Genomic DNA, 25320 nt, shown 5'->3' with positions numbered 1-25320 from the left:
AATCCCACTCCTTCACACTAATTCTACCAGATAATGCAGCTCACAACAACAAACCATCTTTAATGACTTCATTAGTTTTTTGAATGATTGAAAAAATTCACCTTTTCCCAATTGTTGGTAACAGAAAGTCTGGTCGTTAATTTAGAGCTTCCATCTCCCAGGTCTGTTCCAACAAATTGTGTCTATCTGAGTTACATTTATACAGATACACTCAGTAAGTGATCAGAGCTCACTGAACTATGACACAAGCTATGCCTGAGTTACATTTCTACAGACTCACTCAGTAAGTGATCAGATCTCACTGAACTATGACAAAGACTCACTCACTCAGTAAATGATCAGGTCTGACTGAGCTACAACAACAACTACAACAACTTATATTTATATTGAGCTTTTAACATAATAAAACATCCCATGGAGTTTCACAGGAGCATAAGGACATATTAGGTCGGATGACCAAAAGCTTGGTTAAAAAGGTCGGTTATAAGGAGTGTCTTAAAGGAGGAAAGTGAAGTAGAAAGGTGGAGAGGCTTAGGGAGGAAATTCCAGAGCTTAGGGTCTAGGCAGCTGAAGGCACTGCCACCAATGGTGGAGAGATTAAAATCAAGGATGAAGGACATTGGGTAATGGTGCTCCATGTATGTGGGCCCGATAGCCCAGGCTCAAGGCCGAAATCTGAACTTTGGGACATAGTTTGACCATCCCTGGTCTCAGAGAAAAGCAATTCCCCAATCAACATCTTGTAAGATCTTTGTTTATTGATACCATAAAAAGTTATGATCAGTTGAATCTTGTGTACTCGATGGGGATTGACTTTAACAAACTTCAAATCGTCTGGATTTCAGTGTTACAAAAGAATATGTTTTAACAGAGAGAAAATAAAATACAAATACTGGAACACGGAAAAAAAAAACAAAACTGGGGAAATACACAGTGGCTCCATCATTTCAAAGTGATAAATGAATGGTCGTTGTTTCAGGTGGGACTCCTTCAGAATGAACACTTCCCACTACCAGCATCAAACCCCCCTCCCCCTCCCTTTTCACTGAACATTCCTTCACCCACTCATCCACCCATTGCAAATCCACCCAATGGCTCCCAGCCCGGATTGACATTCAGCCTGGTATGATTTTGGAAGTTTTCCTCCTCTTTTCAGTCAGGAACAGACTTGGCAGCAGAGCTTAGTTGGGAATTGAGTTTATTGTGGAAAATGTCAGGCCAAGTTCAGGCAAACTAAGGTGACAAACCCAGGCAGTGGTTTGCAGTTCAATGCAGGTTATACTACCCGTGTCGAGAACCAGAGAGTTCAGCGCACCAAGGACTTCTCGCAGTGTTGATCTTTGGTCTTTGAGCTTTTTCTCTCTCAGGGGTTTTATCTTCTGATACATGTTCCTCTCCCCCACACAACTTTATTTCGGGAGGGTCTCTCTTACCCTGACTAACCCCTCCCTGTGCCCAGTCATAGTTCACGTGAGCAATACTAGCTTCACTGAGTCACGTTAGTTTATCATATTCACAGTTCATGTAAACAAAACTAGCTTCACTTAAATCAAGTAATGTTCTGCTTATTCCTCATTGATCTGTTTTCCTCTCATCTCAAAGCTGCTACATCCTGTTGTCATTTATTTTATTGATGTCATGTATTAACTTACACAAACAGCTTCAAGGCATCTTTAAGCTGCAGTAAGCTTTTTAAGACTTGACATAACCTCCCAGAATCTCGACCTTGACATCTTTCCTACACCATGTCCTATCTCTAAGTTTCCCCAGTCCACTACACGACTAAGGAGAATTTCTGAAGAAGTTAGATGTTAGCTTCTAATTATCAATTTAAATGTTAACAATCATCTTGTTAATAACCTAATAATCTTAAAGCACGAACCCAGTGAGAGGGTGAGCTGGCCCTCGGGATGTCAGCATGGACAAGAGCTGGAAATGGTTCCAATCAATACATTTTCTGTCATTATTTCAAAAGGAAATTAACATTTTGTCAAACCCCTGTATGCACACCCTTGGTGAATTACAATTTCTGGCCCAGACCCTTCCTATTGCTTCTACATTGTACATCCTGTGTGTTTTCAGCAGAGGGAGAGACAGGCTGCTCACATCCCTGCTCTCACTGCCGAGAGGCTCGTGGTTTCCGTCTTCTGGGTGTCAGAGCCCCTCAGGGTCCCGGCAAAGACTGGTCCACCTGTATCTGTGCAGGGGCAGATTCAGCTGGTGGGAGACGGGGCAGCGTGTTGTCAGCCAGGGCCTCGTGCGGCTTGAGGTTGGGGGGTGGTTAATGGGTGAGAGGCTGGAACACTTTGATCGGAGTTCCCATTTCCATGTCCCCTTTCTCCATCATCCCTCTTCTGGACCAGCGTCACATCATTCCTCCCACTCTGCTGCAGACCAGCTTGGTGGAGATCAGTGATGTGTTGTAAGGTCACAGATGCAGTGTCTGTCATCCTGTTTAAGGCAGCAGATATCTCCTGCATGGCCTTGGTCATGACCTGCATGGACCCATTTCAGAGCCGTGCTTGAAGCTCCATGGCGGCAGCCATTCTCTCCATGACGACCGTCTCTGGAACCTCCTCCTGCCCCACGACCCTCCAAGCTCCCTGCGCCCCTCCAATTCTGACCACTTGCACATCCACCACCCACATCACTTCACCATTGGCGGCTGTGCTTTCAGCTGCCGAGGCTCCGGGTTTTGGGATTCCCTCCCTAAACTCCTCTCCTCCTTTAAATCTGAGTCTTTGACCAAGTTTTTGATCATCCGTGAAGCACCTCGGGATGTTTTACTTTGTTAAAGGTTCTATATAAATGCAACTTATTGTTGTTATTGCCTTACATTGGTAGAATCAGGAATGTCACACAAAAATTTTAAATCCTCGTACCATAATTACCATAGTTGTTTTCAGACTGGAAACTTAAACCTGCCGTTTCACTTTCAGACAGGAGCAGGTCACAGTTTTACACCAACCTCTGATTTGACAGCATGTTTCCAGCATTCACCGTTGTTCTTTCTGACTCTAAACACAGTTGTAAAGGAGCCTTCTGTTCCGTGTCTAGGAGCTCTGAACCATGGAAGAGAGCGGCTGGGATACATTTCTTACACACCTCAGGATTCACCCACGTGTTCAGTCCTGGATGTGATTAACAGCAGCAGAAACAGCAGAATCCAACCCCTGCAGTCACTTGTGGACTTCTTGGTGTCTCCGCAGGTTAGATGACCGAGTGAATCCCTTCCCACACAGAGAGCAAGTGAACGGCCTCTCCCCACTGTGAGTGCGTCGATGTCTCCTCAAGTGTTTTGACCAAATGAATCCCCTCCCACACTCGGAGCAGGTGAACGGTCTCTCCCCAGTGTGAACTCGCTGGTGGGTCAGCAGGGTGGTTGACACATTGAATCCCTTCCCACACTCGGAGCAGATGTACGGCTTCTCCCCAGTGTGAGTACGCTGATGTATCAGCAGTGCAAATGACTGAATGAATCCCTTCCCACACTCAGAGCAGATGAATGGTTTCTCCCCAGTGTGAATTTGTTGGTGTTTAAGCAGGCCGGAAGAATCCATGAATCCCTTCCCACACTCGGAGCAGATGAAAGGCCTCTCTCCAGTGTGTTTGAGTCGGCGTCTCAGCAGATCACTGCTGTTTTTAAAGCTCTCCTCACAGTCAGAACATTTAAATGGTCTTATGTCAGAGTGAATACGCTGGTGTCTCAACAGGTTGGATGAATGGGTGAACCCCTTTCCGCACACAGAGCAGTTGAATGGTCTCTCCCCAGTGTGAATTCGCTGGTGCACAGTGAGTTCAGATGATTTCCTGAATTCAGTCCCGCAGTGAGATCACCTGAACGGTCTCTCCTCAGTGTGAACACACTGATGACACGACAGTTTCCTGGAACTTTTGTAGCACTTCCCGCAGTCTGGACATTTAAAAAGTCTCTTCCCAGTGTGAATTTGCTGATGTCTCAGCAGGTGGCTTGACCGAGTGAATCCCTTCCCACACTTGGAACAAGTGAACGGTTTCTCCCCAGTGTGAACTCGCTGGTGGGTATGTAAGCCATATAACTGAGTGAATCCCTTCCCACATTTGGAACAGGTGAATGGATTCTCCCCAGTGTGACTGTGTCGATGAATCTCCAGTTGGGATGGGTATTTGAATCCCTTTCCACAGTCCCCACATTTCCATGGTTTCTCCATGGGGCGGTTGTCCTTGTGTCTCTCCAGGTTAGTGGATCAGTTGAAGCCTCATCCACACACAGAACACCTGTTTGATTTCTCCCCACTGTGAATGGTGTGATGTTTTTTCTGGCTGTGCAACTGTTTAAAGCTCTTTCCACAATCAGTTCACTGGAACACTCTCACTTAGGTGTTTGTGCTTTGGTGCTTTTCCAGTTACGCTGATGTTTGAAATCTTTTCTGACAGACAGAACAGGCAAATATTTCTCCCTCCACATTCGAAGGCCGATGATATTCAGGTCCTGATGAAGTGAGTGACTCTACCAGATCCTGATGTGAAGTTTGATTTGAGTTTCCCATCTGTAAATCCTCCCCTTCCAGTGCCCTGTAAAAGCAATTTATAAAAGTCACCACTGTAAAGACAGAAATTTAGAAAAGAGAAATTTAGTTTCTATGGAACATTGTTTCCCTTGAAGCTGTAAATCCCCATCCCACACACTCTCCCATCCCTATGCTAAAATCCGAACCCATCTCACCATCTCCAGCATTTCTTCCCTCAACTCCCAGTTTTCTCTCTCCCTCGACTCTGGGTTCAGCTCTCCGACTCCTGAATGCACAGTAAGAGTTAAATGAATGAATCAACCATTTCTCTGCTGGTCACTGGAACCCTGAAGCCCTGCCCACTCTCTGTTCCGTCACCAAGATGGACACGCATGCGTCCTGCCAGCTGAACACACCTCTTCCAAGATGGTGGCCTGGGTGACCTGGGCCTGTCAACGAGAAAACCCCACCCCTCTGATTCGTCCTGACTCCCTTTCTTAAACAGTCCCTCAGGATCAAGGATGACTTGCTTCTATTCTTGCTCATTGGGTTCAGAGATGGCTGGTAAGTCCAATGCATATTCTGCTGACATTGTCACATATGGGCAGCTGGTGTTTGATGGGTTGGGTAGATTAGGTGTTTGGTGGTTTGTGTGCTCTCTGAAGTCTCAGCTTCACCCCAGCATACACCCGATGAAGCCTCTCAATCTGTTTGGTGACTTCAGAAATAAACCTCTTCCAGTTTGGTTGGTCATGATGAAGAGACTCCCATGAGACTGCAGGGATGTTTGATCGCTCCAGGGATGCTTTGAGGACATGCCTAAATGTTTCCTTTCTTCTCCCGGGAGTCTCCTGATGTGACTCAGTTCCAAGTGGAACAATTGTTTCTGGAGTCAGGCATACGAACTTCATGTCCTGCACAGTGGAGCTGGTTTTGAGTGGTTAGCACCTCAGTGCTGGGTGAGTTGGCTTGGGAAAGGACACTGCTGGTTGACCACCTTTCTTCCCACCAGAGTTGGAGGATTTTGTGAAGGCACCGCTGGTGGTTCTTGGTTGTCCAAGTCTCCGAAGCCTGTAGGAGCAGGGGGATCACTGCTGCCCAGTAAACCAGGACCTGAGTCTCAGGTTTGACATCCTGGTCCTCAAATACACTGTTCATCTTTCGGCCGAAGGCTGAGCTGGCACATTAGAGGTGATGATGAACTTCACTGCCTTTGTCTGCCTTCAACAAAAAGAAGCTACCAAGATATGGAAAATGGTCCACATTTTCCTGGATCTTGCCGTTAATATTAATCGGTGGGGGGTGGTGCTAAAACACACAAGGGTGGGTAAAAAGTGCACAGGAGGCCCAACAACTTGTGGACACTAATGACATTTCTTCAGTACTCAAGGACCCACCTCACTGAGAGCCAAGCATGGAGGGAGCTCATCAAGGACAGGGAGGCAGTAGTGCTCACTGGAGAGAACATTGTGAAGAACTCCTCAACAGAGACTCTTATCTTCCACTTTTTTATTTATTTATTTTACGGGATGTAGGCTTCGCTGGCTAGGCCAGCACTTATTGGGCATCCCTAAGTGCCCTTGAGAAGGTAGTGATGAGGTGCCTTCATGAAATGCTGTAGTCCCTGTGGTGTAGGTACACATACTCCATTCCTCAATATCCTGTCCGGCTCAGTCTCGGTGCTACCACGGTCCGGAGCGAGAGTGAAAAACCCATTCAACAGCTGAAAAACAACATGGCCTCTGGAGCAGATGGAATCCCTGCTGAAATTATGAAACACGGTGGAGTTAATCTTCTCGCACGGCTGCACGACCTCATATTCCTCATTGGGAAAAGGGATGCATGCCAGGGAATGTCTGTGACACTGTGACTGTGACTGTATTCAAGAAGGGAGACAAGTCGATTGTGGTAATTACAGAGGAGTCTCTCTGCCTCCTCGATCACCTTCTCTTGGTGGCCAAAGAGCTCCTTCCAGGTTCACAGGGTGATGTTCCCTCATCGAGAGGCACCACAGACATGATTCACTGTGTGGCAAACCCAGGAAAATTGCAAGGAACCGCACCAACTGCTGTGCTTGGCCTTTTTCAACCTCCCAGAAGCCTTTAACACTGCCACTGGTGAAGTTTTATGCAGTATCTCCCTCAAATTTAGCTGCCCTCAGAAATTTGCCACCATCCTTCGCGTACTCCATGATGACATGAAAGCTGTGATCCTCAGCAATGGAACCACCACAGACCCTATCTCAGTGAAGACTGGGATCAGACAAGGCTGTGTCATTGCACCAGCCCCATTTTCCATTTTCCTCTCTGCATCTCACCTTGAGAAAATTACTCACAGGCATGGAGATAATCTACAGAACAGGCGGGAAACCTACACCACCTCCAATACAAAACCAGGATCAGTCCAGCCTCAGACATTGAGCTCCAGTATGCAGATGCCTGATTTCTATGTTAAATTCATCTACGTGCCTTCATTCCACAACCGTCAATATTCTTGCCTCATAAAAGTCCAGCAATCACAGTTTATTTAATTTTCAATTTGAGTATTGCTGAAAAAAGAGACATGTCAAATCTTTTTGTCTTGCACTCATCAGGACATTTCAATTTTCAATTGACGAAATCTCAACAGAATTCCAGATTTTCACTATATTTTTTGTGATTTATGACATTGCTCTTGAACAGCCTAGTCTCAGTTAAACAAATACATATCACTGATTTGTACATTTAAATGTTAACAATTATGTTATTCTTAACAAAAAAGCAAAAAAACGTCAGAAAAACATAATTAGTTAAGCAAAATACAGCTGATGCTGGAAATCTGAAATAAAAACGGAAAGATCTGGAAATCCTCAGCATGTTTGGCAGCTGCTGTGAAGAGAGAGAAGCAGAGTTAACATTTCCAATTCAATAGTATCATCGAGTTTTACAGCATGGAAAGAGGCCTTTTGGCCCTTCATGACCACATTGGTCATCAATCCCCTGTCTACTCTCATCCCATTTTCCAGCACTTGGCCCATAGCCTTGTATGCTATAGCATTTCAAGTGTTCATCTAAATACTTCTTAAACATTGTGAGAGTTCTTGCTTCTACCACCCTTTCAGGCAGTGAGTTCTAGATACCCCCACCCTCTGGATGAATTTTTTTTCCCTCAAATCCCCTCTAAACCTCCTGCCCCTCACCTTAAATCTGCGCCCCCTGGTTATTGACCCCTCCACTAGAACAAAGAACAAACAAAGAACAAAGAAAAGTACAGCACAGGAACAGGCCCTCCGGCCCTCCAAGCCTGCGCCAATCATATTGCCTGTCAACTAAAACATTTTGCACTTCCGGGGTCCGTATCCCTCTATTCCCATCCTATTTATGTATTTGTCAAGCTGCCTCTTAAACACCACTATCGTACCTGCTTCCACCACCTCCTCTGGCAGCGAATTCCAGACACTCACTACCCTCTGCGTAAAAAACTTGCCCCGCACATCTCCTCTATAGTTTTATCCTCTCACCTTAAATCTTTGTCCCCTAGTAATTGACTCTTCAACCCTGGGAAAAAGCTTCTGACTATCTACTCTGTCCATGCCACTCATAATTTTGTAAACTTCTATCAAGTTGCCCCTCAATCTCCGTCGGTCTAGTGAGAACAATCCGAGTTTTTCCAACCTCTCCTCATAGCTAATAACTTCCAGACCAGGCAGCATCCTGGTAAACCTCCTCTGCACCCTCTCCAATGCCTCCATATCCTTGTGGTAATGTGATGACCAGAATTGCACGCAATATTCCAAGTGTGGCCTAACCAAGGTTCTATACAGCTGCAGCATGACTTCCCAGCTTTTATACTCAATACCCCTTCCAATGAAGGCAAGCATGCCATATGCCTTCCTGACTACCTTATCCACCTGCGTTGCCATTTTCAGTGACCTGTGGACCTGTACACCCAGATCCCTCTGCCCATCGATGCACTTAAGGGTTCTGCCATTTTCTGTATAATTCCTGCCTGTACTAGACCTTCCAAAATGCATTACCTCACATTTGTCCGGATTAAAGTCCATCTGCCATTTCTCCGCCCAAATCTCCAACCGATCGAAATCCCGTTGTATCCTTTGACAATCCTCTTCACTATCTGCAACTCCTCCAACCTCAGAGTCGTCTGCAAACTTACCAATTAGCCCAGTTACATTTCCTCCAAATCATTTATGTATACTACAAACAGCAAAGGTCCCAGCACTGATCCCTGCGGAACTCCACTAGTCACAGCTCTCCATTCAGAAAAGCACCCATCCACTGCTACCCTCTGTCTTCTATGACCAAGCCAATTCTGTATCCATCTTGCCAGCTCACCTCTGATCCCGTTCGACTTTACCTTCTGTACCAGTCTGCCATGAGGGACCTTGTCAAAGGCCTTACTGAAATCCATGTATATAACATCCATTGCCCTTCCATTGTCGATCATCTTTGTCACTTCCTCGAAAAACTCGATCAAGTTAGTGAGACACGACCTCCCCTTCACAAAACCATGCTGCCTCTCACTAATACGCCCATTTGCTTCCAAATGGTAGTAAATCCTGTCACGAAGAGTCTTCTCCAATTAATTTCCCTACCACTGACGGAAGGCTCACCAGCCTGTAATTTCCTGGATTATCCCTGCTACTCTTCTTAAACAATGGAACAACACTAGCCATTCTCCAGTCCTCTGGGACCTCACCCATAGCCAGTGAGGATACAAAGATTTCTGTCACTAAGGGGAAAAGTTTCTTCCTATCTACCCTATCCATGCCCCTCATAATTTGGTACACCTCAATGGTTTGCCCTCAGCCTTCTCTGCTTTAAGGAAAACAACCCCAGCCTATCCAGCCTCTTTTCAAAGCTGAAACACTCCAGTCCAGGCAACCTCCTGGTGAATCTCCTCTGCACCCTCTCCAGTGCAATCACACCCTTCCTACAGTGTGGTGACAAGAACTGCACAAGTCCGCCAGACGTGGCCTAACTAACGCTTTATACAGCTCCATCATAACCTTCCTGCTCTTGTATTCAATGTCTCGACTAATAAAGGCAAGTATCCCATATGCCTTCTTAACCACCGGACCTACCTGTCCTGCTGCCTTCAAGGATCTATGGACATGCACAGCAAGGTTCCTCTGATCCTCTGTACTTCCAAGGGTCCTACCATTCATCGTGTACTCCCTTGCCTTGTTAGTCCTCCCAAAATGCATCACCTCACACTTTTCAGGATTTAATTCCATTTGAAACTGTTCTGCCCATCTGACCAGCCCGTCTATATCGCCCTGTCGTCTAAGGCTCCTCGCTATTTACCACGCCACCAATTTTAATGTAATTTGCGGACTTACTGATCAGGCCTCCGACATTCATGTCTAGATCATTAATGTAAACATCAAGGGACCCAGCACCGAACCCTGAGCTACATCACTGGACAGAGGCTTCCAGTCACAAAAACAATATGATTCTTCTTCAGAACTGAGTATTTCCAGCATTCTGATTTCATTTTAAACACATAATTGATGTAAACTTTATTGTCCTTACAGGTATCTGGATGTTAATCTGATTTCAGACCTTCCTCTGAACAGTTTTCAAACTGACTCCAGCTCATTGTCCATTCCTTCACTAAAGACCCGGATGGAAAACCCTCAGCTCAAGATGGCGGCGGCCCGTTGCCCGGGTAACCCGGGCCTGTCACCGGGGAGGAAGCCCCGCCTCCCTGATCCGCCCTGACTCCCACAAGGTGGCGGCCAGTGAGCCCGCTGCCCCCGGGCCTGTCACCGCTAAGAAAAAGTCCAGTTTCCCGCTGGGATTTGTGACAAATCAGCTTTCAAAATGATGCTGAGTTTCAGCCAATGAGGGAGATCCGGGATAAGCCCCGCCCCTCATTCACTCCGATTGGTTGGAGGACAAAAACAGAATTACCGGGAAAAACTCAGCAGGTCTGGCAGCATCGGCGGAGAAGAACAAAGTTGACGTTTCGAGTCCTCATGACCCTTCAACAGAACTAAGTAAAAATAGGAGAGGGGTGAAATATAAGGACTGCGAGAAATATTTGATCTGTCTGTGGGAAAAGATTTCAAACATTAGTGTGACTGGTAAAGCACCGAGACGCACACACACCCGAGTGAGAATGTTCCAGTGCACTGACTGTGGAAAGAACCTTAACCAGTTACACAGCCTGAAAGACATCACACCATTCACTGCGGGGAGAAATCGTACACGTGTTCTGTGTGTGGACGAGGCTTCAATTGATTGTCCAACCTGGAGAGACACGAGGACACCGACACCACAGAGAAACCGTGGAAATGTGGGGACTGTGGAAAGGCATTCACTTGCCCGTCCAAGCTGGAAACTCATCGACGCATCCACACTGGGGAGAGACTGTTCACCTGCTCCGTGTGTGGGAAGGAATTCACTCAGTCATCTAACCTAGCATTACACCAGCGAGTTCACACTGGGGAGAGGCCATTCACCTGTTCAGTGTGTGGGAAAGGATTCATTCAGTCATACAACCTAGCATTACACCGGCGAGTTCACACCGGGGAGATGCCATTCACCTGCTCCGTGTGTGGGAAGGGATTCATCAATTCATCTAACCTAGTGTCACACCAGCGAGTTCACACTGAGGTGAAACCGTTCAGCTGCACTTCCTGTGGAATGAACTTTAGGCTTTCATCCACCCTGCTGAAACATCAGCGAGTTCACACTGGGGAGAAACCATTCAGCTGCACTGACTGTGGAAAGAGCTTCAGGCATTCAGGCAGTCTCATTGTACACCAGCGAGTTCACACTGGGGAGAGGCCGTTCACCTGCTCCATGTGTGGGAAGGGATTCACTGATTCATGCCAACTGCTGAGACACGAACGAGTTCACACTGGGGAGAGACCGTTTACCTGCTCCGAGTGTGGGAAGAGATTCATTGATTCATCCCAACTGCTGAAACACCAGCGAGGTCACAAGTGACTGCAGGGGTTGGATTCTGCTATTATTGCTGTTGTTAATCACAACCAGGACTGAACCATGTTCATTCTGACAGTTGGGGTTTGTTTCTGCTGATGTTAATAATCCCTGTAACTGGACTGCAGTTTAATATTCTGGATCTATAACTAATTGTGTTATTGGGGCTGCAGTGTCCCTTTAAGAACCACTGTCTGTGATCTTTCTCCATAATTTAGGAATTCTCATCAGAAATTAGTTCACAAAAAGATCATGAACTTTTACTTCAACCCTAAATTGATCTTTGGTACGAACTGTACAAATCGGTGTCTGGAAGGTTCCACTGATTAACATCTCCATTCAGAAAGTCCTGACTAATCCTTGCTGACAATTCTTACTGACTTGCACATTACTCACAGTGACACCTCCATTATCCACCAGAAAGAAGTGGAATGGGAATTGGAGAATCGAGAGACCCTAAATGTTACCTGTCCCGTCTGGCACAGAAATCCCCTCAGCACGGGAATGGAGACAAGCCTAATCCAAGTACCAGACTCTAAGAGATTGCTATCTAATAAATGTATAAAATCTTAAGAAATTTATGGAATATTGCAGAAATTGCTCACTCTTTCTTATGAAGAAAGCTTCCACAGCAACTTGCTGGGTAACAAACAAACAAAGGACAGGTCTGTTATCTCTGCCAAGGACATGTCTCCAGCACAGGCCCTTAAAAAGATATTTCTAACCCCGATACAATTGGATCTCATGAACCAGACATAAACTGTCTGTTGAAGCAGATATTGTCATGGAGTTGGGTGATTCTCTGGTTTCAATTTATCTGGGTGTTTGCAAAGTTAGTTGCAGTTTGGACCTCATGTGGTTTGTAGCGCACCGAGAGAAGATAGCCAAAGGAAATGACAGTTAAATAGATGTTTGCTGTAAACAGAGTTTAAAAAGAATCTAACTTAATGATTCACCATGTGGAATGCAGGTAAGACTTCATCTCAGTTTGAATTTCGTAAGGGAACGGAAGCCAGAAGGTCTCATAGTTTAAAGCTAGTGGGAGAATCTACAGTGATCCTCATAGAGACTTGCGGTAAAGAAAGCAACAAGCAGATTAGCTTATCAGGACAAGGGACTGAGGCATCCACAGTCAAGAGATGGTCAATGAAAGTTTTACCTCTGAGAATAGCTGGAGTTGAAGAGAATTCTCCAGAGGACTGTGGCATGTTTATGGGTGGTCCTGATAAAAGTCAATAACTTTAACTTTGATGTGTCTTATAAGAGAATTCTTGGGGGAGTCATAAAAAGTAAACCTGAGTGCTTAACATGCACTCTTCAGAAAGGGCTCCAGCTGTTAGTCCACAGTGCATTGGTCATTTGTAACACTTAAACAACGCCCTAGGATGAGTTGCTCCCCCATCCCCATATAATCTTGGATCAGATCCATGGACCTGAGCACCCAGGAAGGTGAAGGTAGTGGCCATCAAAGGCCCATAGCCCAACCAGAAACCTGGACTATCCAGGAACTTGTTGCCAGGAAGGGATGCCTCGGTGCATTGTTATAATCATAACCACCTGGGCCACTATGTCCGTCACTGTCACAATCGGTGCCGTGTGGAGACTGACAGTAACAGTGAGCCCTGCTTTCTCTCTGCTCCTGTACAACTGAGTCCTGATCCTGTTGAGCAACAGCTAGAGGCAATGATAGAGGCCATGTGAATTAGGAACAGATTGGCTGGTTGCTGCAGTGAATCAGGTACCCGGACTAGCAGCTCCAGACACCCAGTGACTTCAGCTATTGGCCCTTTCAACTGACAATGTGGTTACAAATTGAACTAAAGACTTTGCCTTTTCAGGATTTGGCTTTATCCCATTTGTTATCTGCCAAGATGTAGTGGTAGAGAAGGGGATATATCGAAGTCACCTCGAAATTAGCACATCTGTCTCTGATGCAAAAACACCAGATTATGCAAATACTCAGTTGGACAGTAAAGTTACTCCAGGGCTCCTGAATAAGATAGAATGGTAATTAATGGGATATCCCACTTAGAATAAAAGATAGAGAAAATCGCACCACCAAATGGGAATTGGAATAATTCACCCTGGGTATAGTTCAATACAATAGATCAGTCTGGTATCCAGGTACATTCCAGTGAAAGTCAGAAAAATGTAGATGAGACTTGTAAATTAGCAGCTTTCTCTTGGAGATGTTTGTATCCTTGCCTCTGAACCTTTTCAGAAAACTGAATTTGATAAACTGGCCACTATCTGAGACATCGCACCATGCAGGGTGAGATAAACAAAGATCTTCAGATAGAAACCCCCACCAGCCCCACCCCGGGCTTTGGTAAGATTACCTTAAAGCCCAAGAATGACCTGTATCAGATGGCACAGGGAGCATGATTTTGGGATACCAGTGTGAGTGTGCAGATGTGATTTGTTATGTATGGAGTCCCTCGTGGAAAAATTTATGCAGAAAAACACCTTTGACCACAAGTCCATCAGGCAGTGGTCAGCACGTAATGTCTTAGAGGCCCTGAGGGAAAAGGAGAGGGTGGATCCTGTGGGATGGTTCCCCGAGCAGACTGTCAAAGTCATTTTGCAGAATGCCTCATCACCAGAACTTTCCAACAAGCACCAAGACGTGGCTTGGCTGGTGGTGAGAAAGGCCCTCCCCGTCAGATCCTTCCTACACGCCAGGAGTCTCACCTCCTCTGCACGTTGCCCTCGAGGTGGCTGTGGTGGGGAAGAGACCATTGTTCACCTCCTTGTGGATTGTGCCTTTGCAAAGAAGGTCTGGAGAGAGATGCAGTGGTTGCTGTCGAGGTTCATCCCGAGCAGTTCTGTGACACAGGACTCTGTGCTCTACGGGCTGTTCCCAGGGACACACACCGAGACAAACATCAACTGCAGCTGGAGGATCATCAACTCGGTGAAAGACGCGCTTTGGTCTGCCCGAAACTTGTTGATCTTCCAGCACAAAGAGTTGTCCCCGACCGAGTGTTGCGGACTGGCACAATCCAAAGTCCAGGACTACGTGCTGAGGGACGCACTAAAGCTTGGGGCAGCTGCCGCAAAGGCGCAATGGGGAAGGGTCGCTGTCTAAGACCTTTCTGCCACAGTGCACCGAGGGGCTGGGAACTGTTTAAAACCCCCTCGGGCTGTACAGCTCAAAATGAAAGGCTGTAAATGATTGTAATATTGTTTGTACTGATGCACCTGGTGATACATTTTGTAAAAGTTGAAGCGGATTGTACCCTTGTAATGGTGTTTTTGAAATGGTTTGGAATGTGGTTGAAGATATTTTATGAATAAAGTATATTTTTGCAAAAAAAAAAGTATGGAGTAACTAAAATGCAGAAATGCATGTTGAAGCTGCACTGAAGACTGGGTCCCAGACATGCTCAGCTACTCGACAACAGAACAACATGAAGTGATTAATGTGGCCATAGACTGAGTTAACATTTTAAATCATCAAGGTATTGACACAAACTCCATAGAAAAACTGACTTTAAAACAATCTGGAAAGAATTAAACACACTGGTATCTATCAGTGGGAGTAAAATTAAAGTGAAGAGGGATATAGAATCTGGATTTAGAAAATATCCACAACGTGGGTGCCGGTGAACAGAGAGCTGGAAAATCTTCAAACTCCATGCATGAACTTTTGTTTGAACCATATATATATACAATATGCCAATAATTTAGAATTGTGTGAGATGATCTGCAGATAGGGAGGATGAATCAAAGTCGATAGTTATCACATTTTACTGGGAAGCTTTTACATCTATTCTTGGTGGCAGCTCAAAGATTTTGTGTTGCTGATTTTGCAATCAACAAATTAGGAGAACAAGCTCATAGCTGAGAAATAGCTGGGTTAGCCAGAAATAAGATGTGAGAAGTCAATAAGGTATTCACTTCTTGAGGCTGGGAGATGTGTAAGAAATCACTGTCCAATAAGCTTGTAGTTTTTAAAGAAATTTATTGACTATAGGAATCTCTCTCTCACTTATGAAGAAAGCTTTCTGGGTTGACAAACACAGCACAGTGCAGGCCTGTTATCTCTGCCAAGGACATGTCTCTGGCACAGACCCTAAAATAAGACAAACTTGATTGGGTGGGGAGATCTCATAACCCAAATGTTAACTAACTGTCTGAGTAAAGATTAAACAGGATGTCCTGGAGAGTGATGAACTACAAAATGACTTCATGGATTTTCAATGGAAATAGGAGGGATTAACTTGAATATCTGTCCCTTGACAATTGAATAAGTGATTGACAAAAGACCTCCAGGAATAACGTATATAAACAGTCTTCCAAAAGGTAAAATCACTTCAGACAACAAAGAGCTTCTCAAAGTGATCCGTGCTGGCTTCAGACGAACACTTTGACTCAAGGAGACCGAGAAAGGAAGAGACTGCCACCTCCAGCCACGGAGATCAGCATCCCCCTGATCCGGGACCAGTAAACCATTCCGATGAGATTGCTACCTCCAGCCATGGAGATTAGCACCCCCCCTGCTTTTCCCCATCCATTTGTCCAATCCAGGACCAGTAAACCGTTCTCACCTGTTATGGGCTGTATGTTTTTTCTGCCTATTTAATTGATGTATCGTATCTAAACTATTGCTTCTTAGTAAAATGCTTTAAGATTACCTAGGACTTCGATGTTCTTTTTGGGTAATCTGTGACTCCTGGACTAAAATCTTACACTCGTCCATGAGAGTAACTGAGGGTATGAGAACTGAAATAATCGAGAGTAATGATGAGGTGTTAGTTGTGGCTCAGTGGCTGCATTCTTGTCTTTGAGTTAGGACGTTGTGGGTTCAAATCCACATCCAGAAACATGAGCATAAAATCCAGGTTGATATTCTGATGCAGTACTGAGGGAGCACTGCACTGTCAGAGGTCCCGTCTTCCAGATGAGACCTTCAACTATGGCCCCATCTGCCCTCTCAGTTGGTCTAAAAGTTCCCATGCTGTTATTCCAGAGAGGAGTTGTCCCTGGTGTATAGTTTCATATTTATCCTCAACATGCACCACTGAACAGATTATCTGGTCACAGTCACATTTCTATTAGTGGGATGTAGCTGTGCACAATTTGGCATCTGTATTTCTTACTTTACAGCAGTGATTACACTTCAAAAGAACTTCATTGGCTGTAAAGCACTTTGGGACATCCTGAAGTTGTGAAAGGCACTATATAAATACAAGTCTCTATTAACAAAGGAGAAAAGGCCCAAAAATGGAACAGTCGGTAACAGGACATCAATCAGTCTCTTCTTATCTTAGAGAAACCAAGGGCTCGAACACCATGTGTTTGACACAAAGCTGATTAATTTAATCTATATCCAGAATATTAAACTCCATCCCAGTTACAGAGATTATTAATATCAGCTGAAACAAACTCCAACTTTCAGAACAAACATGGTTCACTCCTGGATGTGATTAACAGCAGCAATAAGAGCAGAATCCAACCCCTGCAACTTGTGAACTTGCTGGTGTGTCTGCAGGGTTGATGAACGAGAGAATCCCTTCCCACACATGGAGCAAGTGAATGGTCTCTCCCTGGTGTGAATGCGCTGGTGTTTCAGCCTGAGGGAAAGCAGAACGAATCCCTTCCCACACACAGAGCAGGTGAATGGCCTCTCTACAGTGTGAGTGCGCTGGTGAGTCAGCAGATCCATTTTGCCTTTAAAGCCCCTCTCACAGTTGGTGCATTTAAAAGGTCTCGTGTCAGAGTGAACATGTTGGTGTGAAGTAAGTTGGGTGAGCTGAATGAATCCCTTTCCACATTTGGAGCAGGTGAATGGTCTCACCCCAGTGTGAATGCGCTTGTGTCTCAGCAAGGTGGATAACTGAGCGAATCCCTTCCCGCACACAGGTGAACAGTCTCTCTCCGGTGTGAACTCTCTGATGATCCGACAGTTTGCATAACTGAGTGAATGCCATCCCACACTCAGGACAGGCGAATGGTTTCTCCCCAGTGTGAGCTCGCCGGTGTAACTGAAGGCTGGATAACTGAGTGAATTCCTTCCCACACTCGGAGCAGGTGAATGGCCTCTCCCCAGTGTGGACTCGCTGGTGAGTCAGCAGGTTTTGTTTTCTTTTAAAGCTCTTCTCACAGTTGGAACATTTAAAAGGTCTCGTGTCAGAGTGAGCAAGTTGGTGTGCAGTGAGGTGGGTTAGTCGCGTGAATCCCTTCCCACACTCTGAGCAGGTGAATGGCCTCTCCCCAATGTGACTGCGTTGATGAATTTCCAACACAGACGGGGATTTGAATCCCTTCCCACAGGCTCCACATTTCCACGGTTTCTCCATGGTGTCGGTATTCTTGTATCTCTCCAGGTTGGATGATCAGTTGAAGCCTCGTCCACACACAGAACACGTTCACAGTCTCTCCCCGCTGTGAATGGTGTGATGTTTTTTCAGGCTATGTAACTGGTTAAAGCTCTTTCCACAGTCAGTTCATTGGAACACTCTCATTTTGGGGTGTGTCTGTCTGCCTCGGTGCTTCTCCAGTCACACTGATGTTTGAAATCTTCCCACAACAGAACGTACAAAAAATTCTTCTTCCACATGCAAATGTCGATGATGTTCAGGTCCTGATGAATCAAATGACTTTGTCAGATCTTCAGAAAGTTTTGCAAATTATCCCTTCTTAATCCCCTGCAAAAGGAGTTCACAGTGTCAGTATCAATGTCCGCCCAGGACAGTAATTCAGAATAGGCAATTCTAGCTCCTACGGAACATTCTTCCTTGTCTTGTCTCCCCAAAGATGTGGTTCAATCATAGAAACTAGGAGCAGGAGTAGATCATTTGGTCCTTCGAGCCTGTTCTGCTATTCAATATGGTCACAGTGATCCTCCATCTCAACGCCATGTTCCCACTTTCTCTCCATACCCCTTGATGCCCCTAATATCCAAAAAATTATCAATTTCTTCCTTGAATATACTCAGTGACCCGGCATCCACAGACTTCTGTGGTAGAGAATTCCACAGGTTGACCACCCTCTGAGTGAAGAAATTTTTCAACATCTCAGTCCTAAATGGCCTGCTCCGTATCTTGAGACTGTGGCCCTGGTTCTAGGTTCCCCAACCAGGGGAAACATCCTTCCTACATCCAGTCTGTCTAGCCCTGTTAGAATTTTATACATTTCGATCAGATCCCCTCTCATTCTTCTAAACTCTAGTGAATACAGGCCCAGTTGAACCAATCTCTCCTCATACGACAGTCCTGCCATTCCTGGTATCAGCCTAGTGAACCTTTGCTGCACTCCCTCTATGGCAAGTATATCCTTTCTTCAGTAGGGAGACCAAAACTGCACGCAATACTCCAGGTGTGGCCTCACCGAGGCCTTGTATAACTGCAGTAAGACATCCCTACTTCTGAACTCAAATCCTTTTGCAATGAAGGCCAACATACCAATTGCCTTTGTAATTGCTTGCTGCACTTGTCTATTTACTTTCATTGACTGGTGTACAAGGACACCTTTGTACATCCACATTTCCCAATACATCACCACTTAAATAATACTCTGCCTTTCTGTTTTTCACACCGAAGCGTATAACTTCACATTTATCCATGTTATGCATCTGCCATGTGTTTGCCCACACGCACAACTTGTCTAAATCGTCCTGAAGCCTCCTTGCATTCTCCTCACAACTCACAGCCCCGCCCAGTTTGGTGTCATCAGCAAACTTGAAAATATTTGCATTTGGTTCCCTCATCCAAGTCATTTATATATATCGTGAATAGCTGGCGCCCAAGCACTGATCCCTGCGGTACACCACCAGCCACCCAGAGAAAGACCCATTTATTCCCACTCTCTGTTTCCGGTCTGTCAACCAATTCTCAATCCATGCCAATCAAACTAAAAGAACTGATAATCAGCAACAAAGTCCCAACAAGAGTTCAGAGAACCTTTCTGAATAAACAGAATATTATTCCCGGTATCTATGAAACACTCTGCTGATGTTCTGCAAAGTATCAAGCAGTGGATACTGCATGCTCCCTCTCCACGGTTACCGGGCATGGATGAGACTGTGAAAGAGAGGCCGACAGCTAGTGTAACCTCCCCCGCCCCCCTCCTAGATGCCCCACCCATCCTGGATCTTTTAACCAAGAGCAGGGCCAGTTGAAGATCCTCTGACTTACCCAGCCCCTCCAGACTGGGCAGCCAAAGGTTAGAGTTGTGGGGATGAAGCGTACCCAAAAATGGAGAAGCAGCCCCTTCAGGGACTATACAGGGGCTGCAACTTCTCCCACTGAATATAAACATGGCCCTTGGACTCCTTTCGGCTGCAAACATCAACTGGGCCCACCTGTAATTGACGGGCACTAGGACCCAGCTGGGAACAGAGAGCCTGAAGACCTGCCCACCCCATTACGTCACCAATACACCGCATCCGCTCCGTGCTGACCCATAATGGTAGCCATAAATCTGGGCCTGTTTCTTGGAAGACCCGAAGCTGCAAAAGCGGGAACTGCAGGTTCGATTTCGGGTTTTGAGGCCTTCACCAGTTGTTTAGAAACCCTCCCCATCTATCTGCTGACTCCATCACTCACTCCGCGTTTTCGCATTCTTACTGGTTTGGAGATACGACAGACAAGATATGTCCCAGAGCCATCACTATGCATGCTCTAACCATTGGGCGGTACCGCGCATGCGCACTTATCTCCTTTGGTGGGGTTAGGGGACATTCACCATCGCGGGGAATGCTGGGTAACTTCCCCGACATGGAAAGTTCTAACCAGTGAATAGTGATTCTCGTTTGCGATGATGTCGAGGTAGGGGCGCGGTGGGATGGAAATCAATAAAATTAGGAACCAAATTATACCGAAACTCAAGACACCTTTTGTGCATAAGCCAGCAGTTTTTCCATCCATGGCTCTTTTAATGCCTCTGGGTCAGGGAATCCGTCTTTAACTAGTTTGTGTACAAGCTGATTGCGTAGGTCCTGAGCTATTGGTGGGTTTGAACAAGACAAAGAGAATTTGAAAGGCTGAAGGCATCAGAATTTTACTCCCTACTGAAGATGAAGAATGTTATATTAACTACTGAAAGGGTAGAAAAGTGAAACATTGTCCATCTAAATGTTGGAAATAGATACAAAATGAGGGGGGTATCAATCTCTATATCTTTAACAGACATTGGCTTGGAAAGAGGGAAATGACTTGGTCCACTTGCCAATCAGTCACCACTGGCCAACATTATTGCATTGTCAAGAGTTCAGGGTCTCAGAGGAAAAAGAAATATGAGGCCGTGAATCTAATTTGGGAAATACAGTGAAAGAAATACAATTCAAATTACAAATTAATGTATTGAACTTCAGATCAAAATAATTGTTTCCAATTACTATATTCAGTTTGCCCAACACCGATGAGGAATCCTTGTGGATAACGTTCACTGTTTTATACTATTCTATTTTTCTATTATTATGATGCATGAGTTTCCCCTCTGTTCTATAACATATGAATGACGAACCATTCTACACAGAATGCTCCGTGTGGGTGAATACGGCCTATCTCCATCAGAAGGGTCGTAATGCACAGGCGCAGGAAGGCCCTGCCCCTCCCAGAGGGAGGGGATCTGCTGGACACAGCCTCTCCCACCTTACAAATATGCGGGCTTCTTCTTATTGCAACTTCCCAGCCAATTAGTAGTTGTGAGGTTGCAACAGAGTATTGTATTTGCTTTATAATTCCACAATCCATCTGCACTATCACACTGGAGATACTCCCTTAACTTGACTCTTTATTAATAATATCACTAGGGTATGTGAAATGTGTAGAATTATTGGACCAAACTCGACCAGGTACTCTTTGTGATTAACTAACCAGTGAACCCTAATATCTGTTTCTGCACACAGGTAGATCAATTTTTCCACAGGGATCAATGTGAGAGAATTATCCACACTGGAATTCTCAGTATGGACAGGGTGGGATGTGTTTTCAGACAGGATGTCCCAGTTCTCCACCTTTAAAGGGACAAGGAGAGCACCAGCTGGACTGAATGACTTGGAATGCCTGAAACAATATGTATTATGGGATAGAGAAGTTTAGTCTGAGTTAGAAACTCAAACAGGCTCTTCACTGCAGACAGGTCACCATGGAAACACTGATAAGACATTCCATTCCACAGAATCGACTCATTGAAAACTCTAATCAGTTCAGGGAAAGGACAGAGTTTGGCTGTTAAGCACATTAGAAACTTAAACCAGAGTGAGGAATAAAATAGATTAAATTATGTGTGATGTTTATACATATAATTGTAATTCTATGAGAAATAACAGAATTAATAATAGGCAAGATAGTTTAGTGTTAATGAGAAAATTACTGAAGTGAAGTAACTGCTGGGAATCAGGGAATGTGTCCTTGTAAATCACAGATTAGAGAAATTCCAGCTGTCGTTTCTTCATTTTCTACCAAAACCCAGCAGAGAAGACAAAGAGTCAGGAGCCAGAGCTGGATCACGACAGGGTGTAAAAGTGAAGCGGTCTGATGTTAGGGGCAGTTGGGACTGGAGACACCGGAGATCAAGCTCAGGGTACCCGAGGTTCCATCCAGCGGGCTGACCTCGTGTAAATGACATTGGACACATGGGACTTGCATGTTTACTCTGATTGATGGTAAAATTAGATGCTCAACCAGGAGCCTTTGTTGGACAGGGGTGATGGTGCGAGTAAGCACACAGGCAGCAGAGTTTTGGATGACCTCAACATTATGGGGAGATTGAATGTGGGAGGCCAGCTGGGAGTGTGTTTGGATAGTCAAGACTGGAGGTAATAAAGAAATGGATGAGAGTTTCAGCAGGTGAGCTGAGACCAGGGCAGAATCGGGTGATGTTAGTGAGGTGTAAATTGGCGGTGTTGGTGATGATCCAGATAGGTTGGAAGCTCAACTTGGGATCAGATATTACATTGAACCTGTGAACTGTCTGGTTCTGACTCAGACAGTTGGCAGGGAGAGGGATGAAGTCTGTGGCTAGAGAGTGGAGTTAATAGTGGGGATTGACAACACTGGTTTCAGTCTTCCCAATATTTAATTGGAGGAAATTTATGTTCATCCAGTACTAGATGTCAGACAAGTCAGGATGGTGTGTGAGTTGGAGGAGAGATTGGAGGTGATGATATTCGCATATACCTGTTACCCAGGTCCTTCTTGGTGGTGGAGGTTGAGGATTTAGGAGGTTCTGTTAAATTTCTCATCGAGTTGTAGATATATAAAATTCCTCTCCTTCACACCCTGCCTCTCACAACCCTCCCCTACTTATCTCTCTCTCTCGAGCTACACCCACCCCCTCACCTCCACCCCGCGACTATTTCTTTCCCTCTCTGCTTCCATAGAGACTAGAGTCATGTGTAGACCCAGACTGTGTGGCAGATTCCCTTCCCTGAAGGACATTAGTGAACCAGTTGGGTTTTGTGATAGTTCGGCAGTTTTCATGGTTATTTTTCCCTTGTGCCGACCCCATAAATTACCAGATTCATTCAGTTCAATTTCACAACCTGCCCTTGTGTTTTGTGGGTTCTCTCTCGCTCCCTTTTCTATGTTTTAATCAATTTCACAGGGTATTAGAAGTGGAGGATTCGCAGTCGGGAAACTCAAACAAAATATCACAACAGGGTCTGACGTAGTTGCCAATTTATTGTAACCTGAATATCATCGGATTTTGAACATGGAAGGACAAAGCACCGTTCACAGTGGAGAGAAACCATACACGTGTTCTGTGTGTGGACAAGTCTTCAGCCGATCATCTGGCCTGTCGAGACACAAGCACAGTCACAACAGGGAGAAGCCATGGACATGTAAAGACTGTGGAAAGATATTCATTACCCCATCTACGTTGGAAACTCATCGGTGCAGACACACAAGGGAGAGACCCTTCACCTGCTGTGTGTGTCAGGAAGGATTCACTCAGTCATCCCACCTTCTGAGACACCAGCGAGTTCACACTGATGAGAGACCGTTCAGGTCCTCTCACTGTGGAACTGGGTTCAGGCAATTATCTCAACTTATGGTACACCAGCGTGTTCACACTCAGGGGAGGCCATTCACCTGCTTCGAGTGTGGCAAGGGATTCACTACCTCATCCCACCTTCTCAGACACCAGCAAGTTCACAGAGGGGAGAAGCCATTCACTTGCCCTGAGTGTGGGAAGGGATTCACTCAGTTTTCCAACCTGTTGGCACACCAGTGAGTTCACACTGGGAGCAGGCATTCAACTGCTCTGAATGAGGCAAGGGATTAACTCAGTCATCCACCCTGCTGTGACACCGGTGGGTTCACACTGGGGCGAGGCCTTTTAAATGCACAGACTGTGGAGATTCATTCATTCTACCTGCAAACACGCCAGTTGACACTGCTCCAAGTGTGGGAAGGGATTAATTAATTTATTGTATCTGCTGCCACACCAGCAGGTTCACACCAGGGAGAGACCTTTTGAATGCCAGATTGTGGGAAATGATATTAAAGTTCCTGGGAACTGTTGGTCATATTCACGCTGACGGCCTCTCACTGTGGGACTGGGTTCAGGCGATCAATTCACTGTACACTGTACACCAGCGAATTCACTGGGGAGAGGGCGTTCACCTGCTCTGAACATGGAAAGGGAAATGCATATTTATCCCACCTGCTGAGATACTAGTGAGTTCACAAACTACGCTGATTGTATTTTGCTGTTAATCACAACACGACTGAACCATCTCCATTGTGACCTGTTTCTGCTGATGTTAATAAACTCCAGCCCAATTATAGATGTTAATATTGTGGATAAACGTCAAATAAATCAGCTTTGTTTTAAATACAGTGTGTTGAATCTTCTCAATATCGCTATCATGAGCTAGTTCCTTTTGAAGTGCTCTCCTTCTCCCCTGTCTCCTCCATCCTCATCTCCAACAAGAAGTGAGAGGAGTTCATGGAGCTTCTTTGTCACTAAGATCCAATCAGCTGCCCCTGCTGCTTCCCTCCCTTCCGGGCCAAATTGTCTCTAAAGTTTCTTTAGTTCCTTTCCTATCTACCCTCATGCCCTCTTAGAGCTCATCTTGTCCATGAGACCCACCTCCTGGTCCATCGACCATATTCCCACTAAACTGCCGATCACCCAATTTTCCCATTGTGAACATTGCTAATGGTTCTCTCCCTTCAGTTCCTGTCCCTCTGCCCTTCAAATCTGCCATCATCACCCCCTCCTCAAACAAACTACCATTAACCCCACTGTCCTTGCAAACTACCACCCCATCTCTTGCCAGCTTTTCCTCCCCAAAGGACTCTCCAAAGTCCTTATCATCTCCCAAATCCATGCCCATCTTTCCCAGAACACGATGTTACAGGGTGACCTGCACTGGGAACTGAATATTCAGGGATATTCATCATTTTGGAAGGATAGGCGGAGGGGAAAAGGAGCTGGGTAGCATCGCTAAGAAGGAGAAAGGTCAGTACATTAGTGAGAGAGGATCTTAGATAGAAGGATCAGGAAGGAATCAGTTTGGGTGCAGCTAAGAAACAGCAAAGGACAGCAGACATTGGAGGGAGGTGTTCACAGGCCACCAAACTGTCGCGATAATGTTGGGCACGGTATTAATCAGGATATTAAAGCTGCATGTTGCATGGTAAAACAGTAATAATGGGCAACTTCAATTTATGTATGGACTGGGTAAACCTAATTAGCATTGATGCTGCGGAGGATGTCTTCCTGGAGTGTGTACAAGATGAGTTTGTGGAGCAGTACATTGAGGAATTAAATAGGGATTGTGCTAATTTAGATTAAATATTATGTAATGAGAACGGGTTAATCAATAACCTTGCTGTAAAGCAGCCATTAGGAAATAGTGGCAATAAGATGTTAGAGTTTTACATTAAGTTTGAAAGTGATATCACTCATTCTGCAACTAGGGTCCT

General features: G+C 45.4%; 2 protein-coding genes across 2 annotated transcripts in view; both read right to left on the bottom strand.

Annotated features, from left to right (window-relative positions):
• The window catches only part of LOC144697346 (uncharacterized), a 407771-nt gene extending 404125 nt beyond the window's left edge, over positions 1-3646 (bottom strand). The window contains exon 1 of the mRNA XM_078569336.1: positions 3635-3646. The gene's annotated coding sequence lies outside the window, so the exon portion shown is untranslated. The remainder of the gene's footprint in view (positions 1-3634) is intronic.
• Positions 3647-3739: 93 nt separating this feature from the next.
• The window catches only part of LOC144697342 (uncharacterized), a 427355-nt gene continuing 405774 nt past the window's right edge, over positions 3740-25320 (bottom strand). The window contains exon 2 of the mRNA XM_078569331.1: positions 3740-4554. Coding sequence (XP_078425457.1) covers positions 3834-4190 — 357 coding nt within the window. The 5' untranslated portion in view covers positions 4191-4554 and the 3' untranslated portion in view covers positions 3740-3833. The remainder of the gene's footprint in view (positions 4555-25320) is intronic.

The sequence above is a fragment of the Cetorhinus maximus genome, chromosome 23 (assembly GCF_964194155.1).
Source record: "Cetorhinus maximus chromosome 23, sCetMax3.hap1.1, whole genome shotgun sequence".
NCBI classification, from domain to species: Eukaryota; Metazoa; Chordata; class Chondrichthyes; order Lamniformes; family Cetorhinidae; genus Cetorhinus; species Cetorhinus maximus.
The sequence above is the reverse complement of the archived record's forward strand: the minus strand, read 5'-3'. Positions and strand labels throughout refer to the sequence as shown.